The 25,863-nt window shown below is 38.2% G+C and overlaps 1 protein-coding gene across 2 annotated transcripts; it reads right to left on the bottom strand.

The window, feature by feature from the left end:
• Positions 1-221: 221 nt before the first annotated feature.
• On the bottom strand, positions 222-24,523 carry frrs1 (ferric-chelate reductase 1). Of its 2 annotated transcripts, XM_002936961.5 has the most exons (17): positions 24,403-24,523; positions 21,798-21,990; positions 21,328-21,464; positions 20,444-20,538; positions 18,290-18,428; positions 14,856-15,038; positions 14,195-14,293; positions 13,103-13,250; positions 12,437-12,550; positions 11,924-12,039; positions 9,054-9,140; positions 8,499-8,596; positions 7,256-7,314; positions 5,495-5,638; positions 4,644-4,784; positions 3,761-3,819; positions 222-798 (listed from the first exon to the last, which is right to left on the bottom strand). In XM_002936961.5, the coding sequence occupies exons 1-17, from the start codon at positions 24,415-24,417 to the stop codon at positions 706-708; spliced, it is 1,920 nt and encodes a 639-aa protein (XP_002937007.1). In that variant the 5' UTR covers positions 24,418-24,523; the 3' UTR covers positions 222-705. The 2 variants fall into 2 exon arrangements, with proteins under 2 accessions (XP_002937007.1, XP_004913757.1); XM_004913700.4 differs by lacking the exon at positions 4,644-4,784 and having other exon boundaries at positions 24,403-24,522.
• Positions 24,524-25,863: the final 1,340 nt, after the last annotated feature.

The raw sequence follows: 25,863 nt of genomic DNA, 5'->3' as shown, positions 1-25,863 counted from the left end.
TCACAGTTAAGCTCAGAAAAGCCCATATACCTTGGCTTATCAGTGCCAAGGTTCCTGCCAGGTCAGACAGAATGGCTGAGTTTTTTTATATTGTTTAAATATTTCTCTCAGCCAAACAACAAATGAAAACTCTTTGTGCAGTTGATGGACTGAACATAAAGGACTGTGTTTAAAGCATCACATTCAGCCAGTTTTCATATAAGAAATACAAAACAAAGGAATATTTTGCAAAGCAGAACTTTTAATAAAAGGTCACATTTTAAGTCCTGTTTAAATAGCGCAATACACAATTTATATATATAAATTATATAAAGATATGAGAAAAATAATTCAGGCACCTACTTAATAAGAAATATATTGGTCCAGTGTTTATATTCTCAGCATAACAAATAAAGTTCTCCAATGTATTCTGAACTGTGGACTCCAAAAGGCACTGCAATGTCAAAAATTCATCTGCAGAATGGACAGAGTCAAGAATGACTCTATAATTAATTAACACTAGGTATTCCTTTACCTAAGCAATCAGACTTCACACCTTGAGATATAAATAATCCTACAGAGGCGCACTGGTGTTATTTCAAGGTACTGGTTACCAGTCTTTACCACCAGGAGAAGGAGTCCTTGCAGGAATGACCTAAAATGAGATTCAAGGCTGACTCTTTGCCAGGCCAAGGCAGCAATACAGGGCATAGTCCTACATGGATTTCAAATTTGGTTGATTGCAGCTAGGAAGGTTATGAGAAATGCAAGGTTTCCACATATATACACTGTCAGAACAATCTTCTTAAAGGTGTGGCCCTGAAATTACAGCAATAAACAATCAACCCACCATTGTTTGACATTGTACAATAAAACTTAGAAGTAGAGAAAAAGATATGTAAATACTGCTTTCAATTGCAATAACAATTTACATACATCATTAAAACCTTTTGGAAATGTGTAATGAATGCATATTGGAAAGTTGTTTAGGATTACATTTTCTTTTCTAATTACAAATCTTATTTTTGGGTTTACATTTCCATAAATCATTCTGTAACACCAGGCTTGATGTAAATTACACCAAATAATGGCCATACAAATATTCAAATGTATCTAAGTTTGTCCAGTTCATTGGTGGCCCTGAATGTTTGGCAATCTCCCACTGAATGAAATGACTATGTTCCCCTGGCCAGTGCTCCTTTTGGAAATGAACATGACGTGGCTCCATTTTACTCTATTTTCAGGGCTCCCTGGCTTGGGCTTGTGTATGCACAGTGGATAGAATTTTCATTGTTACACTACTATACAGTGGTGTGAAAAACTATTTGCCCCCTTCCTGATTTCTTATTCTTTTGCATGTTTGTCACACAAAATGTTTCTGATCATCAAACACATTTAACTATTAGTCAAAGATAACACAAGTAAACACAAAATGCAGTTTTTAAATGAGGGTTTTTATTATTTAGGGAGAAAAAAAATCCAAACCTACATGGCCCTGTGTGAAAAAGTAATTGCCCCCTGAACCTAATAACTGGTTGGGCCACCCTTAGCAGCAATAACTGCAATCAAGCGTTTGCGATAACTTGCAACGAGTCCTTTACAGCGCTCTGGAGGAATTTTGGCCCACTCATCTTTGCAGAATTGTTGTAATTCAGCTTTATTCGAGGGTTTTCTAGCATGAACCGCCTTTTTAAGGTCATGCCACAACATCTCAATAGGATTCAGGTCAGGACTTTGACTAGGCCACTCCAAAGTCTTCATTTTGTTTTTCTTCAGCCATTCAGAGGTGGATTTGCTGGTGTGTTTTGGGTCATTGTCCTGCTGCAGCACCCAAGATCGCTTCAGCTTGAGTTGACGAACAGATGGCCGGACATTCTCCTTCAGGATTTTTTGGTAGACAGTAGAATTCATGGTTCCATCTATCACAGCAAGCCTTCCAGGTCCTGAAGCAGCAAAACAACCCCAGACCATCACACTACCACCACCATATTTTACTGTTGGTATGATGTTCTTTTTCTGAAATGCTGTGTTACTTTTACGCCAGATGTAACGGGACACGCACCTTCCAAAAAGTTCAACTTTTGTCTCGTCGGTCCACAAGGTATTTTCCCAAAAGTCTTGGCAATCATTGAGATGTTTTTTAGCAAAATTGAGACGAGCCATAATGTTCTTTTTGCTTAAAAGTGGTTTGCGCCTTGGAAATCTGCCATGCAGGCCGTTTTTGCCCAGTCTCTTTCTTATGGTGGAGTCGTGAACACTGACCTTAATTGAGGCAAGTGAGGCCTGCAGTTCTTTAGATGTTGTCCTGGGGTCTTTTGTGGCCTCTCGGATGAGTTGTCTCTGCGCTCTTGGGGTAATTTTGGTCGGCCGGCCACTCCTGGGAAGGTTCACCACTGTTCCATGTTTTTGCCATTTGTGGATAATGGCTCTCACTGTGGTTTGCTGGAGTCCCAAAGCTTTAGAAATGGCTTTATAACCTTTACCAGACTGATAGATCTCAATTACTTTTGTTCTCATTTGTTCCTGAATTTCTTTGGATCTTGGCATGATGTCTAGCTTTTGAGGTGCTTTTGGTCTACTTCTCTGTGTCAGGTAGCTCCTATTTAAGTGATTTCTTGATTGAAACAGGTGTGGCAGTAATCAGGCCTGGGGGTGACTACAGAAATTGATATTGAAATTGAAAATTGAAATTGATAAACCACAGTTAAGTTATTTTTTAACAAGGGGGCAATTACTTTTTCACATAGGGCCATGTAGATTTGGAGTTTTTTTTCTCCCTTAATAACGTGAACCTTCATTTAAAAACTGCATTTTGTGTTCAATTATGTTATCTTTGACTAATAGTTAACGGTTTTTGATGAGCAGAAACATTTAAGTGTGACAAACATGCAAAAGAATAAGAAATCAGAAAGGGGGCAAATAGTTTTTCACACCACTGTACATGTGCTAGGGTAATTCAGCATTAGCTGCTCTGGAAAGGACAAGAAAATTGGTGCCATGGCTTAAGTTTGTCACTGAAGGTTCCTAACATTTTGGCTCCCTGCAGTATATCTGGCTTTTCTCGTCCTAAGTTAGAACTGGTCAGTTTTTTCAGGAAAAAATATCAAAACCTGTATTACTGAGCCCCATTACTACTTAAAAAATTCCCATTAACATTTTTTTATTTGACTTTAAATCATAATTAGATAGGTTCACACAAGTTTATTCAATTGTTGAAGAAAATACTAATGTGCTAAATATTGTAAGCACCTAAGAATGTACAATTATTAACTATATTACTCTCAAATTACATACTTAATTGAATGAGTCGCAATGTTTCTAATTGGAACCACTTTGCTAAGAGAACTCCTGCCTACAACTCAGTGTAGCACACCTTTGTACTGGGTGGGGTACAGCTGAATAGAATGCACAAGGTCACATGCTCAATCACCAAACATTGGGCATTTGTCACAGCTGCAACCTTAGAACTCTGAAGTCAAATTCCGGGCAGGTTTACTTTTATATGCTTTTAATGTTTAACATTCCTGTTTCATTCCCTGCCTGAAAGGCCAAACCTACCTGAAACTGGTAAGCAACCTTGTCTCCATAAGCCTTCAAGACAAAGCATGACAAAGACAATCTATTTGCTTGGGCCTTGAAAGTCAACACTTCACATCGACTTTTGCAAAAAAGCCATTTATCAAGGCTGCTTAAACATCATTATTTACAAAGTTAAATTATTTGAGCAATTCCATCCTGCACCCAAGCACAAATGGAGACTGCATGCTGATGGCTGACTTACCTCTGCTTCATCAGGAGATGAGTTCAAAATTCCTACTTGATCCTCTTCCATTGTTTTAGCTGTTTCAAGTAACCAGACACATTTGTACACAATAAACAGACCATGTTAATGACAGTTATGCGAGATAGTAAATTATATTGTATGACAGACTACATTTGGACAAAACACTATTTAATCACCAAAGTGCTTTTATAGAAATCATTGGGAAGGAATCTGCAGAAATCACTGCACTCAATTTTGGGTAGAAAAATGTGGTGCTAAATCTCAGAAGTACTAGAGAGGAGGGTCAGTGGATAATTATATGTAGTTATGAGTATTATACCCATTCTATAACATTGGACTTTTCCCCACTCATTTTGGGGCTACTAAAAAAAGCAACTCTAGCTGAAGTTGGGAGGTATTCTAATGTAAGGATCCCCCCTTTGTGGAACCAATTAGCAAAGGATAGAGTCATATTTTCTGAAATATTCTGGGGTTTTCTACCCTCTGCAAAAGATGAACTGTATTACTGTAAAATCATTAAAAACAGAAACTCTAAAAAACAAATGGACTGCAAACTGGCTAAAAGGTGGAGTTAGAGCGGTTTGCCAAAGTGTCTGGGTTGGAGGTTTACAGGAGGCTGTAAATACAACACACATCTCATTGCTACGTATAGCAGCAAAATGGCTTACAACAAAATATAAAGGCAGAAAGTTAAAAACAAAGAGCCAGGTCGCAGATACAGTCTTCTTTAATCTCCCAACCCTAAACCCCATCGTGAAGTGATACCACCACTGCAGTGTTAGTGATATTTATTTCTATTACGTAGTGCACATGATAAAATTGTGTGTGGTTCACTGTTTTCAATCGTGTCAAATTCACCGTGTCATAGCCATAGCGATACCTGAATGTCCTGCATGTCCCTCCAGTACAGAGGGAACCAAAACAACCTTGGCACTTTGAGGATCTGACTGTTTAGATCCACCAATAAATAGTCCATACTGGTGTAGAGCTTGCAGGTGACAGGGCAGCTTTGAAATATACTCTGCAAGATTAATGCAAGGGGTTTCAGTCCTTTATATTCGAATAAAAAGTTCAATTTAGGACTGTGATGTATGTAAAACCTCTAAAAGTATAAAATGTCCTGCTCACATGAAAACTGCTCAGATTTACAGGAATCACACCCACTGATGGCGAATGAAATTTCTGAGCAGATTAGATCTGATTAGAAATAGCCAATCAGCAACCTGCAACACTGGCCCATCTATCCAAACTAGATTGTATGGTAACACACACTCAGAAGGCAGCAATACACATTAAGATTTTACTCTCCCCAATGACCAATTTCTGTGCAATCTGACAAATTAGTCAAATTATTGTAAGATTAATGGGCACAGAACAATCGCACATCTATCGATTTTTCCCATAGGTCAGAAAATCAGTCGGGCAGGTTTGAAAATCTGTGTCGTTATGAAATTTGCCTATTGTTTGCAGGACCAAGCAGGTAGGTTTCATAGCTTCAGCTAGACAATATCGCTTAAAATGGTCATTTTCATTGATGGACAAATCATACTTTTAAATGATTGTTTTAGGATAATCTTGGTCCTATGATAACTAAAAGGTCTTTTAAAAATCTTAACCTGTATGGCCAGCTAGACACCTTAAACTTGATCAAATACATTTCTTCTTCTTAACTGCATTTTTATCCTCACACATCATTTCTTTTTGCACGTATGGCACCATAAAAACACAAACCTTTCTTTAAGAGACAGAAACCATGAGCCTCAAGCAGGAGATCTACAAAAACGTGCCACAGTACAAAGCCAACCATGGTGTAGGTGTCCCATGGATCAGGAAGATCCAGTGCTTGCAAATCCATTCCAATGAACATTGCAGTCACTGCAAAGCAAGTTTATGATTACAAAAAAAGAGAGAACCTTCTCAATACATGCAGTTCAACAATATATGGCCAAAGAGGAGATCAACCAGGGGAGTGATTGAACAATCGCACTGATTGAACCATAGTTCATAATTATGTATGGCACTTACACTGTACACTGAATTTTATGTATATTAGTCAGGCCAGAGATTTCTCTTTAAGGAATTTGAGGGAAAATATATTTTTCTAGTAGAATGTGCAGTTGGATAATCCCATATAAAACTGCTATTTTAAGGAGTAAAGTCTGTAATTCTGGCTCATGAGCCAGAAGTTGAATACTGATATGGGAACATTCATAGGTATATTAGTGCTGTTTAGGCAAGCATATGTAATAGTTGCTAAAGTACGCATATATCAACCTGCTAAATTCTATGGGAAGCTAGCTAGTCAAAATTTGCCACCTAACTGAGATGAATTGCTATGCCTTGTTTTCAACACACACAGCGTGCCAGAAAAACATATAAAAAGCTTAAGTATACCTAGACACCAAAATAAAGATTTGGACTAGATAGCTTCTCCAAGAAATTAGTGGGTTAACGTATGCATGCCTAAATAGCTCTGATATACCTATGAATGTTCACAGATCCATATGCATCTGTAGGCCCTGAGCTCCAATAGGAAATCTAAATACCTTTGTTACATTTTTGTTATTTTGTGAACGTTCTCACCAGTTTGGTAAGATGCCTATTTTTGTATGTATGTATGTATGTATATCTTTATTTATAAAGCGCTACTTATGTACGCAGCGCTGTACAGTAGGATTCATTAATACAGACAGGGGGGTTAAATATAATGGATAAATACAAAGTACAACAATAAATACAAATAAATACAAGGTACAGTTGCAATAAGAGTCAGAACACAAGATGAAGGAGGTCCCTGCCCCGTAGAGCTTACAATCTATATGTTATTAAAAAGGTATAGCAATGCATGGCAGTTAGGTGTGTATGCATGCATGCCTAAATAATTTGAAAGTACCCAATGACACTTATACTTCTGCATTTTAATTGTGTTTAAGTGATGAAGTTTCATTTTTGTTTCTCTTTTTTTAATAAAGGTATGGGATCTCTTATCTAGAAACTTATCCAGAAAGCTCTAAATTACAGGAACATAGACTTTATTTCAATTAAATAATTCTAATTTAAATGTTTTCCTTTTTCTCTATAATAATAAAACCTTACCTTTGCACTTGGTCCTAACTAAGCTTAATAAATTCAAATTGGTGACAAAACAATCCTTCTGGGTTTATTTAATGTTTAAATGGTTTTCTTTTAGCAGACTTAAGGTATGGAGATCCAAAAAGATTTCTTAACCAGAAAACCCCTGGTCCCAAGCATTTTGCATTATATATCATATGCCTGTATATATGAGTAAAAGTAATATTTTAACTAGCATAATAAGCACTCCAGTTGGGTATCCACAACTAAGAATATCACGTATTATGATCGAAAAGATATTAACCAGGATTTATCATTTAGTTGGGTCACTTACATGTTGAAGTGAGCAAACAAACACTGATTTCAGAGTACAGAGGTATGTACTACACACACTGTGTGTTCAATTTAAACAGAACATACCTGCTATAATCCTGGCAGCAGTACCAGTAGCCCAATGAGTCCAGTTAAATATCCCTCTCCTACATGGCAAGAATGGAAACAAATATTTATGAAAAAAAAAAGCAAGCATGTCAAAAAATGCTTATGCTAATTCAGACAGGACCATTAAATTACCCAGGTATGTTACACTCTCCACCATTTTGAGTTATAGACAGCATGGGGGGTTGAAATAGACAATATAAATTTTTACATTTTAACTTACATGTTAACAGAAGATGAATTCCATTTTGTGGAAGGCCTCATTATAACATTTACTTTTTATGTACCCTTTGTGTATAAAACCACTGTACACAAGTTCAATGCAAATCATGTAGTGCCATTTTGAAAATGAATTCACACAATAATAATACCCCCCAGAATGCAGCTTTACCCCACTGCTACCAATTAACAAAGCAGACTTTCTTTGAGTACAACAATGCTGATTTTGAGATAACTGGTGTAGAAGCAGATCTAGGCTACTGCAATAGGGGGCATTTTCTTGGCCTTCATATACTTCTCTAGAAGCGCAAATTCATTTTTTAGCAGAATACCTAAACCTCTGCAAAAGATCTAAATCCTAACTTGCATGCTCCAATCTTAGCAAGATTGGAGCAAAAAATTAGCATAATCTATTACATAATTAAGGAGTGTGTGTGTGTGTGTGTGTGTGTGTGTGTGTGTGTGAATAAAACTGTGATGGATCTAAAAAGTTTGTATATACTCCAGTGCCACTTGGAGACCTTTCTCAAGACACACAAACAGAACCATCACCCCCTATTTGGTAGCCCAATGTGGACTGTTTGGAAGTACACATGGCCTTTATGCCTCCAAAACTTGCCTCCAGGTCAGAAATTCAAAAATGAAAGCCTGCTTTAAAGCCACTGGGAGCAACATCAAAGAGTTTGAATTCTGTTTAATTGAGCCATATCTGAATCCCACAAAAAATGCTGGCATTTACTTGAATCCTGAGGCTAATGGCACACGTGGGAATTTGTTGCCTGCGTTAAATCTGCTCTACCGTGGGTAACTAATAGTTTAAATTGGCAGTGGGAAAACATATGCAATGCTTCTGCTCTGAGTAGCCCTGAGTTTCCTTGGTAGTTTTCTCATGGTCATATAATAGCCATGACCTGTTCAGTATTCTTTAAGAGCTAACACTGTTATTTCTACACTATTTCTACACTATCTCACACTGTTCAACACATGTAGTATTTGGATTCCATACCTGGGTGTTTGAGGTGGAGGTCTGAAAACAGCCAAAACAGGCTGGAGCACAGTCAAAATCATCACAGTAACCCCCAGATGGGGATGATAACCTGCTCGCTGAAAGACAAAAAGGAAAGTCTAGTTAATCAAATATATGCAAATCCAGCCATAGCTCAAATAGAAATACTCTCACTTTAAGGGTAAGCACAGGCTAACAACGTGCCCATACCCTTGAAAAATCTTCTAATTGTGCCTGCACCTGGAAGCATTGAATCCACCGGGGTGCAGGCACACTCTGCCAGCAAATGCCAAGTTTGTTTTAGTTGGTGGATATCGGCTGAGTGTGCGGATACCTGGGTGGATTCAATGCTTTCAGGTGCAGGCACAATTAGAAGATTTTTCAAGTGTACGGGCGAGTTGTTAGCTTGTCCTTATATGCAGGCTGACAATTCATCTTGTTGGGGCCTTACTCTAACTTACTTACATGTGTTTTTAAAACTGACCATTATCACACACAGCATTTTGATCTGATGAAATCACTGTTATGCAGGTCTATTCAGCTGTGACTACTTACTTTACTAAAGTATCCTCTGTATATAAAGGGCAATACAAAAGCAATGGCTGTTAGAATCACTGTAGTAATCATAAGACAGCGGTGAATCTGTTGAAAAGTAGAATAAAAAGGCATGGGTTACATAAAGCATAATCTATTTTGACAATAAATATATCTTAAAGCAAGAATACACCCGTGTCTGAAGATTTTAATTCTAATTTACTGATTGACAAAAACTAAAAAGCAATATATTGCAATACATGAGGCTCCACAAGCAGAATCCCTCATTCCTACAGAACTTAAAGTATAAAGGAGAGTAAAGGACAAGTAAGCCACCAGTACTATACTCTTAATGGGATGCTGTTCTGATTTTTATTTCAAATGACACTGTTAACATAGCAAATAATTCCATCTATCCTTTAAAGTTTTATTCTTAATCGACAAATGCATTTTTTTTAACTGTAATTTTCAGGTAACCTATTGTTTCTCCTACTCCCATGTAACTGGAGGAGTCCCAAGTTGGACTTGTTTTTCTTTTACTATTGAGTGCTATTCTGATATCTACTGGGAGCTGTTATCTTGTACCTTCCCATTGTTCTGCTGATTGGCTGCTGGGCTGTGGCACCCTGGGAAATGAATATGGATAAGCCCATGTGAAATTTCAAAATTAAATATTAAAAAATCTGTTTGTGTTTTGAAAAAAAGATTTCACTAAAGGATTCTGCTGGATAAGCTCTATTACCTGATGCTTTTTGGAAAAAAAAAAAAACATGTTTGACCATGACAGTATTCCTTTAAGCAATGCTATTCATCTAAGAGAACCATTTGTTGAAAAGTTAAAGTAACACTAAAAAATATTAACTTAAAAATCCATACTATGCCCCTCTAACAATACCTTGCCACAATATTTAATTTTAAAGGAGAACTATACCCCCGGGCGCAAAAAGCACCCTTAACTATCATTGCCTAGACCCCCCTCACCTGTCCCTTATCGCATAGTTTTAAAACTCTGTCCCTATCACTAACCTCTAGCTAAAATTGCAGAGTAGTGCAGCAGCGTACCTGGCCAACATCTTCTTACCAACTGAAGACTCTTTTGGGTCCGTGACAGCGGTGAGACCCGAAGAGTCTTCAGTTGGTAAGATGTCGGCCAGGTAACCTGCTGCACTACTCTGCATTTTTAGCAAACTACCCATAATTGATAGACAAATTAAAAAAAGACCTGCTTTTCAGGCACACTTAGCATTTAAGCTGGTTCGGTAGAATAGCTGCTATCAAAATGACACTACTTCCACGTCTTTTATATTTATTCAGGACACTTACAATACACAGAAACAATAGTCTCATCTCTCCAAAGGCTATATCAGTGTAAGTATAGGAAGGGGAAAAAAACAAGGATCAAAGCAGCAATCATGACTTAACCAAAGTCAATGGGAGGACTTGGAGTACCTCATTTATACAGATACTATCTAGCAAGTATACTAGAAGTAATGGTCCATATACATACCCTGTCAAGGGAACCTTGGAAAGATACTGAGAACCACTTTACACTACACTACAACTAGCACACTTATTTTGGATACCTAAAACATCCAGAGATACACCACGGAAACTACTACCTACATCACAGCAAGCTTTGGATCTGTGGGACACAATAACAACCAAAATGAAACTAAGCACCCCAAACACTAGATACAGAACCATATTCTGTAACATAATATTTTGATCTAATGTAAATGTATGTATGGTGAGCATATTTGCTTCTATCAATGGCTTAAAGTTCATTGGTGTGCATTGGTGTTAAAAATCTTTAACATTCCAAAAATGCAAGGGGACCTATGAAATCCCCTCCACACAACTTTTCCGATATTTACAGATCAGACACTATGTAGAATCCAAGACTAGTTACATAGAGTTGAAAAAAGACCAATCTTACCAATCTATACCAACACATACATAACTATATATACAAACATTAATAGTAACTGTAAATATTAGTATCACAATGGCCTTGGATACTATGCTTGTTCAAGAACTCATCCAGGCCCCTCTTAAAGGCATTAACAGAATCTGCCATTACCACATCACTAGGAAGGGCATTCCCCAACCTCACCGTGAAAAAGCACCTACACTGCTTCAAATGGAACTGGAAATCAAACAAATCCCCCCCCCCCTTACCTATTTTGAGATTATGTGCCACAAATGCTCATACCCGACACACCTGATCTCACTTCTATATGTCTGCCTCACCAACCCTACATGACAAAATGGGACACACAATAACTGAAAAGACATGGCTAAATATATGCAAGACGGCCAGATCTATATCTATATGTGCAGTCTTGAGTGAAAAAACATATAAAATAATCTTTGGATGGTACTATAACCCCACATGCATAAACAGACTAAGTGGCAACACAGAACTTCTCTTGAAGTTCTAGGCTGTACAATACAAGCAGCACCACACACCTTCCTATAAGACATGAAAATGAGAGCCCTACCTACTAAATAACCCCACAAACTAGCCACACATATTCTCACAGCAGCAAGATCTCTATTAGCAGCAAACTGGAAACAACCGAACATTCCAGGATTGCAAACATTAATCACAAAGGTAAATTGGATCAGGGCGATGGAATCTATTACAAATAAGCTCCTAGAGAGAAGCTACGAAGGTGAACTGCAGTGGTATCCATGGACCAGCTATACAACAAGCCAAATTGTACCTAGGGTTACTTGTTCTCGGACAACCATTTGCCAAAACTGTTATTACTCCAATGTACTATCTATTGACTACTCTTTAATCTATGTTGTTTGTTTTAAGAAAATAAATAAAACTGCAAATTAAAAATAAATAAATAAATAAATGGGTATTCAGTGTATTTCCATACCTGGAACCAAATTTTTTCACCAAACAAAGATGAAGTAGGCCACACTGGTTTGAAGAATCGGGCAATAATAACCCCAATGCTCACAGTAGTCATCCATGCAACGAACATCATAGCACCTGTTAAAAATATTGCAGGTCTTTAAAGTGAGTTTTCAACAAATGATCTAAAAGTTGCTACTAGAATGCCTTAAGGTGACCATACACTTAGATCCACTTGAGTACCTTAAGCTTGGCCAAGATATCAGCAGATATCAGATGCCATGGGATCCTTTTACACATTGGTTGGATGAATGCAAATCAGTAGGTGTTCAAAGAAGGAGTGGCATTTTACATCCAAAATTAAATATTTAAAATGTTTTGTAATAGCTGACACCTAAAGTATACCAGTAACTATGTAGTGCAATGATTATATCAATCCTGGCCTATCCTGTAGATATAATGTATAGGTTTGACTTAAAGAAAGTATGTTCAGGCTATACTAATAAAAAGCATCCATTACAAAATTCTTCCATACCGTGAAATTTTATTATGAGTGGGGACCGTGAGCCCCCCACATCTTCAGGAAAGCCAGATATATTATACATTCTGTTTGTCATAAGCGGTTGTCGCTGGTGTCGGAGAAGGAGACCTTTGAGGAGAAATAAAATCATAATACAAATCATAAATACCATAACATTATTTTAAAAAAATATTTGGACACCAACTGTAATATAAATTCTCACACCAGAATCCTTTTTTGACTAAAAAAAAGGGGAGTGTGTAAACAATGCACTGGTGTTAAGCCTGAATAAAATAGGGTAAGATGCTTTTTCCATACTGGCTGTGTAAGGTTTTCTTTTTACTGCTTTTTGTACTGTGTAATTTGTTCACACATATAGATGTGACATATTGCATTGTTATATTTAGTGATGTGCAGGCCAATCAAGAATGATCCTGGTCAGCTTTTATTGCTCATGTAGATCAATACTGATATGTTCACAGCAGAGTTTGATTGGGCAGTTAATTTGTTAGAGGGGTCCATATCCTGTATGAGCTGATAATTCTGACCATCAAATTCAACAGGAGAGCATGTAGCAAATCATTTGGGTGTTGCCAACCTGAATCAATTGTTTACTGAATTTATCTACAGAGCTGTATAGGCATTCCTTCCTATTGATTATGGTAACCTTACAAAACTTACCATCCTTTGCATCACCATCAGCAAGAAAGATGTAGTAACTGCCACCCAGGTCAAACCGCTCTTTGGACGCGGGAATTTGGATGTTTCTCTTAAAGGAGCACTGAATGACTCCATCTTCCAGCCGCCATGCCACATCCCTTAGAACATCCTGGTTCCAAAAAGCAAAAAAAAAAAAAAAAAATTAACTGAGCCGACTGAAAAGGCTAATACCATTGAATTAATTCCCCAATAATAACCTTTAAAAAAGTGGGTAGTTAGAAAAAACCACAACAAAAAACTTTGGAAAGTGTAGGCAGGAGTAATTTAAGAGATATTCTGCAATATTATTGTTCGCAGCAGTTTATGTACTAATGCAACGGTCTCCCTGCTTCCAAATTTGAATGGGCATTTTCCAATCTACACTACAGATTGTGGGTACTGCAAGGATTTTTGCTTAAAGCCATTCTTTTATAAGTACTGCTTTGTTGTTATACCAAAAGAGAGCCAAATATTGGTACCTCAATGTAAGTTCCCAAATCACCTGGTGCTACTGGCTGTCATCAGTAGGTGGCGCACCCTACCAATTCTTTGCTGGGCACTGGAAGTTTACAATAATAACTACCATAACAAAAACAGGGTGATTGAACACTTCTTTCTGCTTTCTGTCTGCAAATATGAGACTAGAGAGAAACTTGTGCAGTTCTCAATTAAGCATCTAAAATATGCTGTGCATTTTTGATCTCCATTGCTAAAAAGAGATATTATTGCATTAGGGCTGTGTCAGACGGGGAGAGTAGTCGCTCGCAACAAATCTCCCGAAATACCATCCCAGCGGGGAAGATGTACATTGCCGGTGGGATGGCATATGTGGACTTTTGGCTACAAATGACCTTGGTAATGTGCACTTGACTTGCTACTGTTATTTTCTGTATGTATAATTTGGCCTATGTTCAACCTATACCTCTCCAGCTGTTGAATTAAACCTTTAGCTGAACGTTATATAGCAGTGCTGAAATTTGTACAGCAGCTCGAGCGATGCAGTTTAGATGTCCTTGGTTTACACATTTTGTTTTCCTGAGTAATTTCCGTAGTAATTAAGAATTATGAAGATACCGGAGATGACACTTCAGGGTGAGATCGCCCCCTGATGTAAGCTGGATTTATTTGAACTCCTTGGTCTTCTTTGACACACAAGTAGGCATCATCATCCCCCTAAAACAGAAAGTTAAATATCTGTAACACTTTCCAACATGTAGTGCCTGAATCTCAAAAAAAAAAAAAAAAACAACTGAATTATGGAGTCATTTATTACTATTTTTAAGGTTTTCTGGAAGTGCACCCATAGACGTAATGCCCATCAGATAGTATAACTAATCAATGTTCTATTTGTCAGATAAGTTAGAACAGTTTGGCCAAGATGTTAAAGTTTAGACAGCATGGCTGTACTATAAAAATGATTTATCTGATAATATCTCTCATTTACTAAATCTTAAACAAATAGGCCTAAGCAAAAACTGAATTTTGCTACATAGTTGTAACATAGCTTGAACAGCCAGAGCTAGAAAACAAAAAGGATACATAAATACTGCTCTTAAATGCACTTTTATTTACAAACAACTTTAAAATCACTGAAATGTTTTAATGTATAATGAAAAGTTGCTTAAAAAATACATTTCATGCACCCCCCCTACTGTACAGTAGCTCCATTGACAGACATATTGTCCGCCTGTGTGGAGTTGTTCAGAGAGGAATAACGAAAGGAAAGCAGACGCACCATCCAATGATCATATGATAAGGCAAAAGAGATGTAGCCTTGCCCTGGTCCACTCATCTCAACCAGTACAGACTGGCCATCTTTTCTGAAGGACAGGAAGAAGCACTTAGGATTATGCTCTGGGTCACAGGAGACTGGATTTCTGATGCAGAACTTGGTGCTTCCACAGCCTGCTGGGCTAAACTAAAAAGACAAAATGAAGGTCAAAACACATGGCTGTTAAAGCTCATAGAACATCATCCTTGTACCAATTTAAACAACTGTACCATGCAAATAACAAAATATGGCTAGGTGAAAGACTTCCTTTTTCATTATTATTCTTTATATATGCAGTACTGCCATGTTTATGCTGGGTATCCTTGCACCTATATGTAATAGTTGCAACAGCAGTGCCAGTGCAACATAGTCAAGATGCTGTAAAGTTGTATGCGGTTTTAGCGTGTAGAAATTTGCATGCATTTGTGTGACAAGGGTTGCACCTCCAAATAAGGCCTAGCCTATCAGAGACAGGCATCTTGCACAGGTATTAAACACCACTTGAAGAGGCCTTCCCTATACCCTCCTCACCCTGTCACTTATCTTTTGTGTGTTCTGCGTGAGGGAGATCTGTATCGCTAGTGCTGACAGTGCAACTGCTATCTCTGCAGCAAGAAGAGCCAAATTTCTGGGTACAAAATCCAAAGTAATATAAATAGCTAATCCATGCACACCTTATAACAGACAAGTCAAAAGGCCATCTGATATATTTGCAAAAGAAACTCTTTATATATCAATTTATGTACAACAAACATTGGCTGTTTGTTGGTATGTATAATATACACTGAATTGCGATACCAATGTTTGTTGCACATAAATTTAAGAACATATGCAAACATATGACATGGATGCAAACATATGATATGGCCTTTTAACTGGTCTATTATAAGGTGTGCATGGATTAACGATATTACTGTATGATTATATTCTGTTTGCCCGATTTGCCTGGGGGAAACAGATAATTTCCATTGCACTCTATTTCTTAAAAATAAATCTTTTTTTTTTTTTTTTTTTTTTATTAATTGTGGTGTGTCCTCCAAATGTAACAGCTGATGTTGCTCTATAATAAGCAGTTCATATAATGAGTTCCATTGATTAATGTCATTCAGTTTGTTGGGGGTCAGTGGAGTTTGCTCTAAGTTAACCCATTTCCCACCTGTTTGCCCCTGCTATGTGCTGTCATTGCTTTATATGAAATTTACATATGTTTTTGTATAAATTAAGTACTCTGCGTAAGTTAAGGGGCCCAATGATCTTGCTGTGGGGCCCAATAACTAGTCGGTAGCAGTTCACAAACATAGTAAAAATAAGGAATATGCTAATATGTCAGTATTTTGATTGGGGGGGGGGGGGGTCAGTTGAGTTTATTTGTAAGTTACATAAATTTCTTTAAAAGTAACTTAAAGGGGACCTGTTACCCACACATAAAAATCTGTATAAAAAAAAAGTCCATTGCAAATTAAACATGAAACCCAAATATTTTTTAATTAATACATCCATACCGGTTACAAATGTATTTAAAAATTAGAGCTGTCAATCAGGCGGGCAATTACTTTTCACTTTCCTTTAGCACTTTCTAGATGTCATTGCATTTATGTATCCTGTACATGGGCATCAGGTGCCAGATTGTGGAGCATAAACAATATCTTGTGATGATGCAAAGTTAGTTTTAATAACAGTGTTTACAAATGTCCAGCTGTCTGCTTGCTGTGTACTTGAAAGGGAAACAAGGTTTATATAAATTATGTTGTTTAAGTGCAGTTAATTTTGCTTAACTAACATGATGAAAAGAGATTTGCAATTATATCTTAAAGGACATGTAAAGCCTACATTTGCCAACAATGTATATCAGTTGGGCACGTCTCCCCCACCCAAATGGCATTATTTGTACTGCATATATCCCCTCCGTTTGCCAGCACCATCACATTTTCCTAAAGCAAATAGCAGTTTTCACCTGGTGGCCATTTTTCCTCTGATACATAATCAGATACATTTAAATCTGCAAACAGCATACACATACACAGACCCTTATTCAGCATACATTTTATCAAGAATGCAGGCTCACACAGGCACAACTGTCTCTGACAAAAGTTCTGCTTTGTTTGAGCTGAGCTAAGGAGAGGAGGTTAGGAGAAAAAAATTTGAAGCAGACCGCTAGAGTTTCTATGGGAGCCAGCAATGCCATCTCTTCATTGGCTGCTAAACTGGAGGGCGGGTTTAGTAATCTAAATTTAGAACAACTGAGCATGCCCACAAGCCAGAAGTCTAAGCAAATTCCCGAGGGAGGGGGCCAAGTGGGTATCAGGAGGAGAAGGAAATCTAAGTGATAAAGGGGATGCAAAGGGGACGCTGCAGCCTTACTATTAACCTCTGGACAACCAGTGTGGCAGGTATTGAAAGATTTCAAAGAGGCTGTTCACTGATTAAATTTGTGTGTGGTTTACATGACAGGTCCCCTTAAGTTTTTTTAGTTTTTGCATAAGTTACGTAAATTTCATAAGCATAGACGCCCCAATTATATTGCTGTGGGGCCAAATAACTAGTCATTTCACTGCTGGAAAGTTTATGTATAAGACGCTGATATAATTCCGTAAATATATGCCAATATAAACAGCTTATGTTAATATATAAGTCAGTCAGTTCGTTGGGGGCAGTGGAATTTACCTAAAGTTTTTTAATTCATTGATTGTCAGTGGAGTTTGTCCCTGCAAGGCTTTTCTGCATTGTCTTTTGCTAGATACAGAAGTAACTTAAGTTTCTAGGCAAGTTACGTGGTTTTCTAGGCATTTTTTGCGGAAATTACGTATATTGCATAAGTAAATATATATGTAGATTAGACAATTTGCGTAACATTTGCAACACATCCGAGCCCCCTTATGGAAGAAGATTTCATGGGGATCGGCACAACTGTGCCTCCTATCTTCCCCCCTGATGGTGGCCCTGACCGAGACAAGCAGCTGGCTACAAGTAGCACCATGTGTCATAGCCATAATGGGCTCCTGCTTATCTGTGAACCAAGACAGTGTCAGCAAAAAGTCCAAGCCCTGTTTAGTGAATTCATGTTAAAAAGGGGGTATGAACCTCATGGGATGAGGGGAAAAAAAAAAAAAAAAGTATGGACAAATAGCTTTAACCCTCTACTACTGCCTATGTATCTCCATCTCTAATGTCCATTTCAGATGCCCACTTATGAGTGAAAAATCAATATTTTATACATGTTTGAAACCTTCATAATTGATGAATGGGAACATCACGTAGCTGGATGGATTTTAATCCAGCATGCTATATAGGAGTCCAAAGCCAGTAACAGTTAATCATATGGAAAGGATAGCAAGTAAAACATTTAACATTGGTAGGAAAAGAAATAAAGAATTTTTGGCAAGAAATTTCATACTTACACGTTTATGAAGGGATGGTGGTACCACTGGTATCATGCTACTATGATTTTTAGATGGGATAGGTGGTGTGTTGGGCTGTGATATAATAGGGCCGGCAATCTTCACCCAATAGATTTTATATTTTTCGACTACTGTAGCCCTAAATGCAATTAGCAAGAATTATTTTGAGCAAAAAAGTGAGAGTAAAGTATGGACCAAATGTATCTGGCAACAGGCCACTGTAAACCTCATACACATTAAAAAACACTTAAATTGCATTGAAATGGAAAGTATTGTAATGAAATGCAAATGCTTTCTCACCCACAATAAAGTAAACATACATGCCAATCCAGGTTTCAAAGTTGCCTCGCAAGGAAAGTCCGGGTGACCAAAAAATAAAGCACTGCGTATGTTTTCCCACTGGCAATTTACTTTAAAAGCTAATGAGCCTTTTAGACAACAAGTATGAGTAAACATACGCAGTGCTTTATTTTTCTGGTTGCATAAAGTTTCCTTGTGAAGCTACCTTGAAAAAATGAATCTGCGTTTATGTTTTCCCATCGGCGATTTACTTTTTTGTAGGGGAAAAAGCATTTGTAGGATATTATTCGGCTGCAGTAAAGAATATTTATCATACGCAACTAATCTCCTCATGTACCAGCAGCCTTCTGTCCTGCTGCTTGAAAAGTGAGCGAACACGATAAGAGGGCTTTGCTGCATATGGATGCAATATCTCTGTAAAGGTTTTTTTCCCATCCAGGTCATAATATACCTGTACTCTAAAGCAACTGAATATACTATATAAGGCAAAGGGACTATTGCAGGGGTGCCTCTGCCTCTCACCTGGGGGCTTTTTGCCGCCCCTGCTAACTGACCGCTCACTGCCACCTGCAAAAAGGTTATCAACTTGCCTCATGGCAGGAGGGGCCCTGGACTGTTGGTATACTGATGTTTTTCTTTCTCATCCTTATACATTACCAAGGACGGTTCTCTAATTTAACACTGTTGGCTTTCTCTGCTATTTAATATACACAGTGTGTGGCAATACAGTTCTGTGTTATACATTATTCTGAAGACTGTTTAACAATATAGAATATTTCTGACCCTGTCTAGTTTACCTTGATATTGTTTTTTGGGTCAGCAGGGTTGTTTTAATAACACAAAATAAATGATTTACCTATGACAAATGTGTATTTGACTGAAAAGGTAATATATATATATATTATATATATATAGTGTATATAAGTAATTAAAATATAGTGTACTGTTGCCCTGCACTGGTAAAAGTTTTGTTTTTTGCTTCAAGAACACTACTAGCTCACTACTGTAGCTCAGTACTGTCCAACTAATAACTAGTAGGGGGCTGATAATTTCTTCTATAGCCTGTTCAAAGGCCTAATTAAATTAAAATGACAATGTCATGCAGTGAATTCTTTGAAGTCTTTGGACAGTCTGGGAGCCATAAGTCACTCGGAGGGCCAGACATTATATATTTTAAATACACATACAAAAATTAAAATGTTTTAAACATCATATACACATGTTTTTAACAAATTATAGTAACCAGTACTGACTGCAGCACAAATCTACATTCCCTGCGAATTAGCCATGCTGCATTTGGATTTTATAATAATTCTTGGATGATTTGGAAAACTTGAATTATCCATACATTGTAGCAATCTTCTACGTGTAAAGGTACATTCTGTCAGGAATACGTAGAAATGAAATCCTGCATTAGGCACATTTTCTAAGTCTCATAAGATTAAATATTCATGCCAAGATCATTTTATTCTCTGGGGAACATAAACATGTACAAGAAATGGTAAATTTTTCCAAACTAGTATAAAATCATACCTTAGACAGGACAAAAATAATACCATATACTTGGGTTTTCCATATACCAGCAAAGTGTTTCTGCTACTTTAAAATATAGGCAATCCAAGGGTGTTTCTTCCTAAACTATGCTCTTCAATTATAGTCCCTCCTTACTCTCACTATTCTCTCTTGACCCACACAATCACAGGAATATCCTACTCACTGCTGTAACAAAGCACCAACCATGTGCAACGGAAAAATTAAAAAGCAAGAGGATCATGGGAACAAAAGTTCTTTCAGCTTTTTTCAACACATTTTTGACCTAGTCATCAGTTGTAAGTGCGCATGATTATTACTTACAGAAACTGAACATGCTTTGGGCTGTTGGCCGGAGCAATCCAAAAGAACTCCACTTGGAGCTTTCTCTCCTTGCTGGTGTGACTGACAGCTGAATTCTGGAAAGAAAAAAAAACATTTAGTTGTGTGATAGCAAAATTCCACAACCAATGCACTGAATCTCACTTTCTTTATCAATTAAATAGATCCTGTGCCACTGAAGCATGTGTCATACACTGTTACTTTACTGCTGGTGTGTCCCACCACTCCGAACCATCTGTACAGGTGTTATTTAAAGGCCTGTTTCTGTACACATTTTGCCTTCACAATATACACAAGCATTTTGGGCCACAACCTGCTGGTATGTGAGGTGACAGCCAAATGTCTGTCCAGACCTCAGACACAGAGAAGTATTATGAGTGTCATCTCTGCTTTTTTAGGCAAGTCAGTCCTTATGCTATTCAGTAATACCATTACTGCCCAATCATGTTACAATTAATTTCAAGGGCATCCTCCAGTCACTGTGCACAAGGCATGGATTTCAAACAGAACATGCACAGTATAGGGCAGGAGGAGAAAACGCCAAGTCCGACATCTGCCTTAAAGCAGCCATACACTGGACAAAGGTGCATGGTATCCAACAGGTATGGTATAAAGGGCCATACAAGGGTCAGCCACATGTCTTTTGCATTTGGACTAACAGCTGTGGCTCCTCTTCATATTCTCATCTGCAAATATACCATGCATGCCCATGGTGGATATTCAAATTGTACAAAATAATGCACTGGGAATATCAATTTGTGTATGGCCAACTGCTTGTGTGTTTTTCAGGGATTTTGATATCTTTAAAATTATGCAGAACTTTTCCACATATGTATACAAATATTACAGCTGTTTTAACATGATACCTGGATGCCACCACAAGTCAAAAGCTGGGAAACCCTCTCATCAATTAAAGCAAATGACCCCACAGCACTGCCATCCAGGTTCTCCACATCACGAGCTTGAACCAAAAATCCATTGAAGCGAGATCCTGACAAGGTGACTGAAAAATGAATTAGATAAAAACCGCAATCAATAACATGCAGTTCTAGTCCATTTTACTGTATAAATGTTTTAACTGTAATGCCATTTAACAACCCCATCACCACCCCCACAAAGTAGCCCAAATAAGTACTCTTCTCTTTGTATGGCCAAACTGAAAAATGGGCTGACAAATGATCTAACTCCTGCACAGGTTTTGGAGCAGTGACAGTAGAAGAACTGCACAGGCTTTAGCATAATGATCTGACCACTTAGATCAGTAAAGGCCTGTACATGACAAACTACACATTGTGTTCTTTTACAGCCACCCAACAGTTTATATGTCTCCTTTTACCTTTGATGCGATCGCCTGGGTTAAAAATGGTTTTGTCCACATTAATACTGTGAATGGGCTCAGCTTGTGGGGCATGACCATGGTCAGGGCGCATAGATCTGCAGGCAGAAGTCACTTTACCACTGGGATACCCAGTCACTGGGGTCAATGCACAAGTGCAAAGGAAAATGAGAAAAATAACCAAAGGAATCATCTATAGAAAGAAAACATGGACAATTATTATTTTCCTGTTTAAACTTTCCCTACATTTATAAACAGATTAATGGTTAAGGGTTAAAAAAGTGTGTTTAGCAAAAGTCTAAACCTACACTGCACTTCAACTTCAAGCAGACATACACCATCACTGTCACAGTGGCTGACACAGAGGCTATGGTCTGCATTCCAAAGCACAACAGGCATTTACCCTACACTACAGGCACTAGTAAATGAAAGGCACAGCCACAGGGTCATGCTGTTTTTAGCTTTCTTTGGAAAAATCCTCACCAGATTTGGGTATAGGGTCTAGGCTCATAATTTAACTTTACCAGAAGGTGCCTACCTACAAGCCTCTCAGTAAAGATTAGTCCATCAGGACTTAATCATGCTGAGCTCTTTAAAGGACATATCAACATTTTCTATAGTTAATTTTTGAGTTTTTGACAGCTTTATACTGCTAAGCAGACTTCAGTTTAACTATAGCTATCAACTCCCCCTATTTCTTCAGTTTAGACAGACTGTAATATAAATGGAAGCTGAGCATCTCCAAAGATTATTTTTGTGGTGTTACAGGAGGGCCAGCACCATAACATTATGCCACTGTACATATTCACACATTTTAGAGCCGAAAACCACCGTGTGTGCCTGCACCGGGCCCCAGGCTTAATCTTGACTTGCTGATGCCAGCGTAGAGGCTGATTCTCAGCCTGCATTTTTCTGAGAGCCAAGATTCAGCCCACGTGGCATAAGCCTTAGAGGCATAATTATTATAGTGTGTAAGACAATATCACCGTTGATACTGCTCATAGCAACCAATCAGATCTTTGCTTTTGTTTTCTGACTGCTTTCTATGGGCATCATCATATGGGCTTACACACTATAATAAATATGCCCCTATATATTACACTTGAGCCACCCTGTAGCATACCGAATAGTAATCAATATGGGCTTTCAGAGCCATAGCAATAACTTGACTTCATTTAATTCTGCACTGATTAACAAAATCTAAAAATCTGAAGTTTTTCTTAGGCAAATCTTACAAAATATAGATTATTTTTCCTATGTGAGGCTGAACAGACAGTTTGTCTATTGTGGGGTTTTTTTTTTTTACACAAACACCCCCCCAGCAAGTGCAGCTCTGTTCCCTGACATCTTCACATAGAACCTCCAACGGCCAGCATAGGTACCTCAGTTCTCTGTTCCTGACAGATAACGCTAAACTCCGGGCTCTCTCCTGGCCCACCCCCTCTCCAACACTAGCGGTACAGTCCAACATCGGTAGCGCAGTGACTTGAAACGCTCCTCTCTCTGTTCAGGACAGATTCATGCAAAACTGCTCTCTCCTTTACCTCCCCCAGACTGTGAAAAGTCCACACATGGGCTTTTGGGCGAGCAGTGAGACCCGAGTGTTGAATGTGTTGTTCCAGGTTTCATTTACAGCACATTTAAATTCTGAGTTACCAATTTTGACTTTTCACACAAGCCTCTTTGGGGGGAGGGGGGCTATTTGAACATTGAAAAACTCACTTGTATGTATGTATAACTTCATTTATAAAGCGCCACAAGCGTACGCAGTGCTGTACAATCTTACAATATACACAATTACACACAGGGAGGACAAGTGATATAATAAATAAATACAATAAATATATATATATGTATATATATAAGTGCCATGTGGTATGAGACACAGTAGGAAGGAGGTCCCTGCCCCGTAGAGCTTACAATCTAAGTGGTTGGGTAACATACAGGTACAAACTGGAAGGTAAGAGGTAAGGTATGAAAGTATAATCATTTGGTTAATTCTATTTTACTTCTCACAGGCAGTGGGAGTTCTATGCTTATGGAAGTTTCACCTTTCTTTACAACAGAGAAACCTGGCACAGCCAGTTGTGTACCTCAGCACCTATGGGTGCCAATAGCTTAGTACTACAGCTGCACCCAGGCCCGGATAGGCTACTGTGAAGGTCACCTGTGACAAGAAAGCTTTTATTCCTCAGCAGACCGCACATACCCGTCTGACAGGTGTAGGCGAGTGTCGGTGCTACTTAGTCGCACATTATTTTGTAGCAGTACATATGGCAGATTCAGCAGATAACCCCTGCCAGCAAAGAGAAGTTCTGGCGGCACCACACACCGACCCATAATCAGTGAGGCATGAGCTAGCAGACATTTTCATTCTTCGTGCGGACCTCGGAGCAAAGACACTGACATATGCCTGGGTAACGAGCAACCCCACCCACACCTTCATTATCAGGAAGCTGTCATGCCTGTTTCACCAGTATAAGCCTGTTCTGCTACTCACTGAACGCAACATTAGGGACGATTCATTTGTTCATTTAAGTTATACAAGAGCCCAGTACTGTTAACACATGTTCCCACTTCGTCACCCATAATCCACAGCACATACCTTACTATCCTGCATGAAGAATTCAAAGACAGCGATTTCTACCTTGCCCTATTCAGCTCATTACCCAACACCTCGCCGCTGGTAGGCAAACTAATCTCAGGGAACTGGAGCCAAAGTCATTAGCTCATCACTGATTGGTCCTACGCACCGAGGGCGTGGCTAACAAGCACAGGCATAGGTTGGGATCTGTTTGGCTACGGTGGAGTAGCAACTGAGGCGTCGTGCCTGTGTTTTGTTTTTTTTTTTTACCTTAGACGGTGGTATTACGCTTTATTTTTTTCCAGGCGTTTAGGGATAGCTGTTATTCTGGCAAAGTTGAAATGCATCATATTGATAGTTAAATAAGAACACAACATTGCCTTCACCCCAAGCAAATGCTATGTTTTTGCATAATGGAAGAAAATGTTATTCTAATCAACTTTAAATTATACCTTCATTAAAAAAATTTCAGTGGTTTTAGGGCTTGTGCTCGCAATGCTTTTTCATATGCTGGCTGAGTGCAAAAAAACCACATAAATGGCATTTATATGTATTTTTTTTAAATGCAGCTGAGTGCGTTTTTGTCAGTTCAAAATACAATGCTCTCTATTTTACTGAATTCTGAATGCACGTCAAGCACTAGAAATGCAGCAGGTGTGTATAACAAAAAAAAGCAATGGAGTAAAGCGCAATGGAATCAATCAGCGAATGCATTTAGTTGCGCTCAAACATGCATCTCAAACGCATGCCGAATGCATAAAAAAGTTATTTGCAAATGTAATTGCTATTGATGGCAGTTTATTGGTCTGTACGCAAACAACCACGAAGAGTGGCTCTGTTATATAAAGTTTTTTATTCACAGTAACTGTGAATTAATCAGAGCCCGGCTGAATAAACCCCGGGCTCATCACAAGAAGAACCCTTTCTTAAACTTCAAAAACGGTAGCTCGCCCAATAAAACAGTTGGTCCAGGTGTAAAAACTCAGTCTGCCTCCCTCTGCCTACAATCTAATATTTCAATACATTGGTTAATTGGTCTGGACAGTTATATTCTCTGCTCTGCTGGTTTTGACTACTGAAATGATATAGCAGAAGGTAGCTGTTAAACAGACTAGGAGGAAAATTGACTACTGCTGCACTGTTTCAACAGTCACAACAGAAAAGGATACATACACAGTGCTTTCAGTTACAATGTCATTTAATTAATGTAATATTAGAATGTTGCTTAGAATGACATTTTCTTTCATTATGCAAAAATTTGTTTTTTGGTGGACATCTCCTTTTAGAATACTGTAAGTGCTGTCCAACTTCTGTGGCACCATATCCACATTAATGGTGGTAAAACACAAAAAAGACAAATGGTTGGTTCTCACTGCAGGGATATCACCCACCACTCATATGTGAAAAAAATTAATTGTCAAATTAAACCATACACTTAAATCCATATGGCTTCTTCTCCCCTGGCACACACAGGGCAAGCAG

Source organism: Xenopus tropicalis, chromosome 4, assembly GCF_000004195.4.
Source record: "Xenopus tropicalis strain Nigerian chromosome 4, UCB_Xtro_10.0, whole genome shotgun sequence".
NCBI classification, from domain to species: Eukaryota; Metazoa; Chordata; class Amphibia; order Anura; family Pipidae; genus Xenopus; species Xenopus tropicalis.
Note: the sequence above shows the minus strand (reverse complement) of the source record. Positions and strands in the feature narration are given on the sequence as shown.

Coding starts and splice junctions, on each gene's coding strand:
- frrs1 (XM_002936961.5), bottom strand. Junction 20,539..21,327: donor TGACTTGTGGTGGCATCCAG/GTATCATGTTAA, acceptor TTTTCTTTCCAG/AATTCAGCTGTCAGTCACAC. Junction 3,820..4,643: donor GGGACATGCAGGACATTCAG/GTATCGCTATGG, acceptor TACTTGAAACAG/CTAAAACAATGGAAGAGGAT.